The sequence below is a fragment of the Triticum dicoccoides genome, chromosome 4A (assembly GCF_002162155.2).
Source record: "Triticum dicoccoides isolate Atlit2015 ecotype Zavitan chromosome 4A, WEW_v2.0, whole genome shotgun sequence".
Classification (NCBI taxonomy): domain Eukaryota; kingdom Viridiplantae; phylum Streptophyta; class Magnoliopsida; order Poales; family Poaceae; genus Triticum; species Triticum dicoccoides.
Genome location: NC_041386.1, coordinates 749,687,751 through 749,697,187, shown reverse-complemented (window position 1 = coordinate 749,697,187; position 9,437 = coordinate 749,687,751). Strand labels below are relative to the sequence as shown.

At 45.2% G+C, this 9,437-nt stretch overlaps 1 protein-coding gene and 1 long non-coding RNA gene across 2 annotated transcripts; one reads left to right on the top strand and one right to left on the bottom strand.

Moving 5' to 3' along the window:
* Positions 1-3,632: 3,632 nt before the first annotated feature.
* Positions 3,633-5,873, top strand: LOC119288444. The gene is made up of 5 exons (XR_005141188.1): positions 3,633-4,137; positions 4,220-4,358; positions 4,435-4,489; positions 4,587-4,657; positions 5,487-5,873. It is a non-coding gene; the product is annotated as an uncharacterized LOC119288444 (long non-coding RNA).
* Positions 5,396-6,864, bottom strand: LOC119288442 (cysteine-rich receptor-like protein kinase 10). Its single transcript, XM_037568063.1, has 2 exons — positions 6,015-6,864; positions 5,396-5,620 (listed from the first exon to the last, which is right to left on the bottom strand). Exons 1-2 carry the CDS (start codon positions 6,838-6,840, stop codon positions 5,589-5,591), a joined length of 858 nt encoding a protein of 285 aa, XP_037423960.1. The 5' UTR covers positions 6,841-6,864; the 3' UTR covers positions 5,396-5,588.
* Positions 6,865-9,437: the final 2,573 nt, after the last annotated feature.

Genomic DNA, 9,437 nt, shown 5'->3' with positions numbered 1-9,437 from the left:
GACAAAATTTGACTGAAAATTATAATCTAGACATATACCAGAGCTTTGAGGGTCTTCTTTGGAGATGCCCTTATGCACAGACCGAGAGCTGCTTGTCTCAACTTTGCATGTGGTTGCTTTTGGTGGATATGTGTGTGTGGTGTCCGGTTGAAAGGAGAGAGGGGAAAGGGAGAGAGAGAAAAGAGAGGAGGACCACGTTCCAAGCCGAAGAAGGGTCAGGCACGACAGGGGCTGTCTTGAGAGATGAGAAAGGGCGCTTTTAGCAGCACAATGCAAATTTATTCAGAACGCAGAGGATGTGATGACAGTGGAAGAAATGGCTATGCGTGACGGTCTAGTTTTGGCAAATGCTATTGGCTTTAGTAGGATTGAAGCGGAGTCTGATTCTCTCGCTGTGGTGAATTATTGCCAAGGACGGAACCAATGGTGGGATCTAGCAGCAGCGATTTCTGCAGAATGCATAGATTTTGGCAACGTTAGTAGGAAAGGTCATCTTCAAGCATTGTTTTCGTGATGCAAATTCTGTAGCACATGAGCTAGCTAATTTCAGTTTTCGTAATAAGTGTGATGATAGTTGGACTAATGAGCCTCCTGGGTTCTTAATTTGCCAACTAGTAAACAATGTAACTGTTTTTTAAGTTAATAAAGGTAGCCATGATGGCCTTTCCTCCAAAAAGAAAAAGAGATGAGGACCACGTGGTTGTTTTTTGTTGGTAAAGTGGATGTCCGAGCTCCCGCATAGCGCCCCCCCCCAACCACACACACACACAACTTCCTTCTAGTTTACGAGAAAACAGACGTCTAGACCGCTCCGCGGAACAAGGGTCCCCATTGGATGACAAAAGTTGCTCAGACATTATAATCTCGACATATACCGGAGGTTTGAGGGTCTTCTTTGGAGATGCCCTTATGCACAAACTGAGAGCTGTTTGTCTTAACTTTAAATTTAGAATCAATTTTTAATGATTATAGGCATGATAAATTTTCAATTTACTATTTCACCATAGAAAAACACTATTAGTGGACTACTGGTATTTAAATCCTCTGTTTGTGAAAAGAAGGTGAAAGTTTTAGCATACCTACTATCATAATCTTTGTGACGGCCCTCCTGGTACCTGGAATAAGACATGACATTTATGAGTAAAACCTCAATTGTCCAATAATAATACTCCCTCCGCTCAAATTGAGCTGCCTAAACGTCTTATATTTAGGAACAGATGGAGTACATTGGTTGTTTTTTCCAAAAGAAAGAGATAGGCGTAGTTTATGGATCTTCAATATTTTGCGAATGAAATATGTATGGAAATAAATAAATAAATTCCAGGATATGAAGAACGATAGAACATGGACTACATATGTGACTTTCTTTTGATCGAATACAGGTTTGGCAAAAAAAAACATGGGTGACATCTCACTAGTCATTTTAAAATGTATTCCAAGTCTTCAACTATACTCCAGCTTGTCTGACGCCAGGAGAAGGAGCCAGAGACGACGGAGAAGGACATGGAGAAGGAGCGGCCGGAGAAGGCGGCAGAGGACGAGCTAGAGCCTGCAGGCTTCGACATGGACAATGTCATGGCGGAGTTCGATTCGGCCCAGGTGGACCACTTGGCGCAGCAGCAGGCGCTCCATGAGTCCTTTGGGTCGGAGTACGAGGTGGAGGGCAACCACCCCTTCCTCCGCCGCCGGAAGCAGGAGATCGTCGAGATCTTCACCGAGTTTGTGGAGGACGACGAGCCGGAGGTGTGCCCGACCGCCAATGACCACGAGACCGGCGACTCCGGCACCAACTTCCTCAGCATGCCCGGCGAGGATTCTCAGTTGTGTAGTTGTAGTAGAAGTTGTATGTATATCATGCCGTGGCATGGTTTTCAATGGAACTAGTTATCATGAAATGGCTACTATGGTTGTTGGACATGGAAATTGGGGTATGCCCGGCCATTGTCCGCGGGCTTTTGGCAACTCATATTAGGTATGTATGGTTGTAGATGCTCTTAGCAGCCATTGATGCTGGTGTTGAGAAGAAATCATGTGTCCAACACGCGGAAGGCAAGAGGGAGAAATTGTAAATAACCTATTTTACCAAATGAAAGACCTCCATTATTTGCCTGTGGTACCTAATCTCTCCCTAATAATAAAGCACGGATTGGGTCTCCGGGTTCACCGTCGTGGCCTTTAAGTATTCAACCCGCAGTCACGTCCTAATTGAATAACGATTCGTGATCAAAAAAAGTGTCCCGAGCATATGCTGCATCGCCCCCGCCGCAGCCCACCCCGCCGCCTGACCTCGCCTCGCACCGGAGGCGACCACCACCATCCTCGCCGCTCCCTCCCCTCCCCTCCCCCAGCCCAATCTAGATGTCTAACCTGCCCCCTCCCATCTCTGAGCATAGCATGCTCCGTCGGCGGCGGCGGCAGCGGCGGCTCCTTCTGGCCGGATTGAGGCGCGGAGACCCATTCTCCTCTCATCTGGTTGGATCGCCTCCTCCGGTAGGATCTCCTCTCCGAGCTGGATGTTGGGCACGAGATCCCTGCTCTATGGATCGCCCTCTTTATTCCCCTCTCATCTGGTTGGATCCCCCTCTTTATTCCTATTATAGCGCAACACATTCCATCCTTATTCAGACATCTCTTTTATTTCTTGCCAAGCTTGTTCCTTGTGTACTTGCGGACATATATAAATTGATGTAATTTCATGTAAAGCAGCGATGTGGTACTATTGATTAATACGAGCTAAATACTCCCTTTTGATAGAACTGAATGATAGGCGAAAGCAGCGATGTGGTACTATTGATTAATACGAGCTAAATACTCCCTTTTGATAGAACTGAATCATAGGCGAGCTGGTACCTTACTTACCTGCGAAAACTGGTGGCGCGGGTTCGATACTCCTGCACCACATTATTTTTTGGCTGATTTGAGCGATGCATCATCAATGGGCCGGCCCACGTGCGAGATGTACGGACGAAAATCTAACGACGGACCGTCGATCAGATTCGGTTTTTACCACGAATAAGTTTTAAAATTCAAAGTGAAAGCGTAAAATCACGGAAAGAAAGCGCATTGTGACGGTGAACCCGGAGACCCAATCCGTGCTTTATTATTAGGGAGAGAGGAGAGATATAGAAGAAGCAACTGAGATGGAATTATGGAAGAAGAGGCTAACACCACACACATCCAGATTCCAGTAAGTACATATATATTATTATTCCAAGTACATTCACTTTGGCACCAGTTCAATATTTTGTCATCCAGAGCAACAATTCAAGCTTTGTGCTATTCAGTCGTGTTAATTCTGGATATTTTTGGATTTGGTTCTGTTCTGGGTTCCATTAGTTCAATTATGGGCAATAGTGGCCATTTAGTTCCGTTCAAGTTCAGTTCTGGGTGCCAGCAATAGTTGTCATTTAATTTAGTTCAAGTTTAGTTTTCGCTGCCATTTAGTTCAATTCAGTTAGGAGCAACAATTGACATTCAGTTCATTTCAGAATTCTGCATATGTACTTCTGTCCAATTCTGCACTTACACAAAGCTTACTGGAACACTCATTTACTCATAACATTCAAGCAAACACTGAAAATTTTTACCATTAATTTTGTTTTTACAGATGTACAAGTAGTAACTGCAATTCCTATTCAGTCGTAACAATAATATTTAGTGATCTCAATTTTCATGCCATGCTGAATTAAATTCAGCTAACATCAGCGATTTAGTTGGACGCTTCCTGCACTTTCAACTTTATAAAATGATTGTTTGCGATCAGCAACTCATTAGACGGCGGTGGCAGTGGCGTGATTGGCCCACTTGAACACAAACCACAGGACGTCAACAACACAGGGCCTATGGAACTTTGTCCTCTGGTCCAACCATTGCTTCTCCTCGTGACACCTGTGGTCTACGGTGACAGGGCCTTGGCTGGCGGCTAATGCCACGAGGCCTCGGAGCCGGACTTGTGCTCCTCCTCTTGGGAGTTGTCGCCAGTGCGGTGGCCCTGAAGCCGGTTGGACACGTCTTGTGTGCGCTAGGGCAGTGGCATCGCAGAGGATGAAACCAACACTGATTGAGAGCGGCCTCGATGGTGTGGTGTAGCTGACCACGACCGTGGGGATGGGCGTGCCGGACGCGTGAATGGAAACGGTGAGTCCATGCCGAGCCCTCCTTTGGTGAGCGAACAACGACGACGAGTGTAGGGGAACTCAAGAAAGGAGGGTTTTTTCAGAGCTGGAGCGCCACTTTCCCTCTCCCTTCCATTGGACTGGGTTGCATCATGCTTTTGGGCCGATCCTGCTCTGTGTTTCCACGGGCTCCACCTGCTGTCGTGGATGCGCAAAGAATGGGATACACACATCCAATAAATTGTATGCAAGTAACATGAGTCTTCTACTTTTCAGTTTTTTCCCTGCTTTGATGCTGATTATCCTTTTCTATATGCAGTCGCTAGGCGCTTGGTACTACAACTTCTACATCTCGACGACTTTGGACAATAAAGGTGAGGCCCTTTGTATCTCGATGGCAACTCTACAACGGATGTTTTGCTTTCAGGCATATGTAATTACACCACTTTGATTGCCGACTGTCTTCGACAGCGACGATGCTCTACCTGGGCGTGGTCTAACTCTACCTCGGCCAGGTGTGGTGCCACGAGGAAGCACCCAAGGTACATGTGTGTGTGTGTGCGCGCGCGCAAATATAGATTAACTACAGATAAGTACTTCGGTCCCATCAGTCGCCACCAAGTAAATCAGCAGCAGCCAGCAGTACAACAATTCGGTTTGACATTTGATTTATGCTGGGTAATTTGAGGTGTGCCTGTTGGTTATGCCATTTATCTTTTTTCTGTCAAGCAATTGTTTTCTATTGCTGTGATAGGCCTGAATCAGTTTTTGTTTTTTGTATACACCGAGATGAAGCTGAAAGTTATGACGATCAGATCAAACACCAAAAGTTGTAACTCGGATATACCATGATATTTTGAATGGTGTGCTACCTTAATAGCTTTCAATGGTATGTTGTCTGTTCAATTCCGAAAATAAGATTTGTGGTAGGTTGACCTGTTGACAGCTTTCAATGCTACTGTATGTTGTTTGTTCAACTCCGGTCACCGAATCTGAATTTCCATACAAAACCAAGATTTGTTCTAGGTAATTATTTAGGCACCAAGCAACAAGTGCATGGATTTAAAATATGCACACAACGACAAACATTTGTGTGGATTTTCTGTAGGTGTCTCTGTTGACCTGCATGTTTGCCTGATGAGTGAAACATAAGTGATTCCAGTTCTACATATATGTAACATGCTATTTTTGTTGGCTTATATTAACATGGGAACCGGGTAAGTTTCTGCAAATGTATTCTTTTGGTTGTTTTGTGTCATTTGTATCCCGGTCAACAATTTGAGAGATTTACTTTGAGTAAATTCATGGTCTGAACTGGCTGTAGTATTCATTGATCAAATAATTGTCGTCTAACGAGTGTTATTGATAAAGGAGGAGCTTGAGAAAATGAAGGTAACTATGAAGCTTCCTCTATACATGATAAGTGGGCGAATGCGAAATACAACAGGAGTTAGAGAAAGGCACACCTTGCACTTATCGTTTCCTGAGTGCCAAAGAAAGGCTCACTGAAAGTATCAAATTTATTTGATGTGAGGTAGTGACAAGCTTTAGAGTTCAAGCTTTTAGTGGAGTGCTTTTATGCATATAATCTTAATATAATTCATAATTGTAAATAATGGGAAGCACACAGTGGTACATACATTGTATGCATTGTGAAAGAAAATATTTTTATAATCGTGCTTGTGTTTAACAAGAATTGGTAGAAACAATTATGTTTTAATTTTAATGAATATATATTACACCTTTTGTATAAACTAAGTCATATTGTCGCACTATCATTTTCTTTCCTTTTGTTTGTTGGTTCACCTTTTTTCTTCCGTTGCAACGCACGGGCTATTTTGCTAGTAAACATAAAAAGATAAGTGGAATCTTTTTACAACGAAATTCAAATCAACTGACCTCTCGTACCAGCTGCTGGTCCCACGGCGACGGGCCCGGAGGATCCGGTGTTGGACGGGAACCTGGAATCTCTGTCATTGAAGAACTGGAATAGTTCGGACCTCAAGGTGCAGCGCGGACCAGCCAGCCTCGCGCCCCGCGTGTTCCGCAGGAACGTGGTCCGCCACATGCCCATGAGGCCTTGTAGGCAGTTTCGGCACTGCGGCCGCGACAGGTCCACCGCGCACTGCGCCGCCGAGTAGATCGCGTGGAACCCCGGCTCGGTCCCTGCCGAATACCCCATGGCGAACATCCTGGAGGAGTTGTCCACCGCATACTTCACCATGGAGCTTAACAGGTCAGTGAGGGCCCAGTCGTAGCCGACGACGTCCCCGTTGGTGATACCTAGAGCGCTCACGGACGATACCACGCCGGAGTTGCCGTTGGGGTCGAAGAAGTTGTGGTCGGCTAGGCGGACGTAGCACTGGTCGTAGCAGAGGGCCACGTCCCTGCTGCGGTTGCAGGCTGTGGCCGCCTCGTGACCAGCCCAGGTGACGCACTCGTAGCACATCCTGGCGCTGACGTCGCCTCGGCAGAGAATCAGGGCCCAGGCAGTGTCCGGCGCGGCACCGAGGGATCCTTTGGCGAATAGGGTCGGCGACGAGGAGGCGTTATGGCGGAGGGTGCCGAGGAGGTCTAGAAGATTGGTCTCGTATGTGCTGCCTGCCGAGTAGTTGCCTTGGCCTCTGCCGCAGTTGGTCCACGGCTGTGCTGCGGCGAGCGGAATTAGCACGAGGAGCAGGAGAGCATGAATAATAATCATGGAGGAAGAGTAGGCGCCGGGCATGTAGCAGGTGTGAAGGCTGAAGAGAGGAGGAGGAGGAGGAGGAAGCAAGTTGGATCCCTAGCTAGCTAGCTTTCAAGGAGTAATTCTCCCCGTGAAGAGAAGACTCAAGAGAGGAAGACTTGCAAGTTGCATGCAACGCGTCACGTTGGGGCCACTCCCTCTTTCAAATATTACTACTCCTTGTTGTTATTGTTGTTGTTGTTGTTGTCGTTGGGCCATGTTATTCAAACTTGCAACGTCACTCTGGGTCCTCAATAGTTAGGCCGATCAACTGCTAGCTAGGCTGCCTGTTAAAGCTGATCTTTCAAGAAACCATCCTCAACAGTTGTTTACTTGTACTCTAGGCTGTTCAAAGCTAGCTAGGCTAAATATCAGTATAATTAACAGATTCTTTAACAAGATTATAACAACTTAACACGATGAGATGTGGACATAAAAATGTAAGAATACATATACACGGTATTGACCCACATTACATAATATAAGGTGGCTAGTATCATCTTAATTTCACGGCAATGTGGGTCCAAACATTTTAGATGGGGCTTCAAAAGAAGAATTCTGAAAACACGAGCCGCTTGTTGTATAAGACCTTGTATCGCTCTAGCCACCAAGCTTGCGCTTAGCTGTTCCATGGTCCGCATGCAATATATATTGACCGAAACTGGACAAGACCTTTTCCCAGAAAACGCGAGGGCAACTGTAGAGACTCGTGCAACTAGAGCTGGTGTTGATGAGTTTGTAACAGACGCTGTTATGCCTTTTCTTACATACTGAACCGACATGCAAATTCACTGCATCATATTAGCAAAAGCAACGACGGCTACAGCATGCTCACACACTCTTGCTCCATCCATTTATGTTCATTTGCACGGCGCAGGTCCACCATGCATCAGTGACATTGGGAGATGTCATCAAGCTAAAAACGGCAGCCAAAACACTAAAGCGGGTAAGCAGCAACACACTCAGTTCCGAAAATTATTCCTTCTATGCTTTGTTCTATAGTGGAAGTGCTCTTATATAAGATGATCTGCTGGTGATCTAATTCAACAATGTTCGCAATAACTCTGCATCTGACTGAATTTTGACATCCCCAATGCAGAAGCAGTGACTGAATTTCGTGGAGCAGCTGCAAAACCGGCCGAGCTAAGTGTACCGTTGTTACGACAAGGATGGAACATATCCATGTAAACCTCAACTACTAGTTTGTTGCCATCCCCCGTATCAACATCCAATAGTTGTTTACTTGTAGGCTAGACTGTTCAAAGCTTGGTTAGCAGTATAATAAACAGATTCTTGAACAAGATAATTGAACAGTAGGTAAGCCTAACGCGCCAACGTCTTGTCGTTTTGTATCCAATGCCTGCATATAAGCCTCGTCAAAGATATACGGTAACAAACAAGTGGCTCAATTATTAGTCGATGCTACAGTTGTCTCTCTCATGCATTATGCAGGAGCGGCATATATATTTTAGCAAACTAACGCACAAATTGCTCTTCAACATACTGATCATTTTACCATTTGGGAGCTCCGCTACTTTTATCCAAAAGTGGCTGGCTCTTTTTTCAGTTTTGGCCCCGTTTGGGAGCTCTGTAATCTTATACCGGTGCAAGCAGTTTACCCCTGTAAATTCCTATGCACTACAAATACAGCAATACACTGTAAAACTGAATACATTTCCGCTTGGAAGATGGTGTTCTGTTAAGGTGTACAATGGTTGATAAGATAGTCTTATCTTAAGTCTTGCATGAAATTTAGAGATGGGAAAAGCTAAGAATTCATCTCTTGTCTTCTCTTAAATAAGAGAAGACAAGCCTTTCTTGTAATTTTTCTCTCCTTCACCTCATTATTTATCATACGTGGCATTCCTAAGATAAAACCATTGTACATGCCCTAAGGCCCCGATTGGATCGTCGTTTCACAACAATATACACTTGTAAAATATACACAACTCCGTTAGTCGTTCCTTTTCCAGGTGGAAATCATGACTCGTGAAATACACTTGTAGAATATACACAACTCCGTCCGTCGTTCTTTTTCCAGGTGGAAATCATGTTATGACCCGTGAAATACACCTGTAAAATAAATACGGGTGTAAAATGTTAGAGCATCTTTAGCAGACACCGTAAAAGTTCGACCTTTAAAACATGTATACAGAGCGCCTAAAACTGGTTTTATAGGTTGAAAACGGTCACGATAGAATAGATACACTAAAACTGGCCCTTAAAAGAGCATCTACCAGTGGGACCCACTTTTTCCAAATTTTATTTCTTTTCTCTTCCTCGCGTGAGGCTTCTCCTTATCCTTACGCACGGACTGGTCGAGGCCCGACCCGCCGCTGCCCCTCTACACTACTAGGAAAATACTTATAGGTAGACATTTAGCAGTAGTGTGGGTTATATACCCCACGCTACTGGTGTGTACCAGTGGCGCCTGGTAAATAACGCGCTATTGCTACTTAATAACAGCAGCGTTTGTTAGCTTCGGCCGCACTGTTGTTACATGGGCCGCAGGGCAAAAACGGTAGCCCACTTAGCTATAGTGTTTGCTTTGAATGGGCGCTACAACTAGTGGGCATAGCAGTAGCGCCGGCCCGTAC

Coding starts and splice junctions, on each gene's coding strand:
- LOC119288442 (XM_037568063.1), bottom strand. CDS start 6,840: ATGCCCGGCGCCTACTCTTCCTCCATGATTATTATTCATGCTCTCCTG. Junction 5,621..6,014: donor ACCAGCAGCTGGTACGAGAG/GTCAGTTGATTT, acceptor TGATACTTTCAG/TGAGCCTTTCTTTGGCACTC.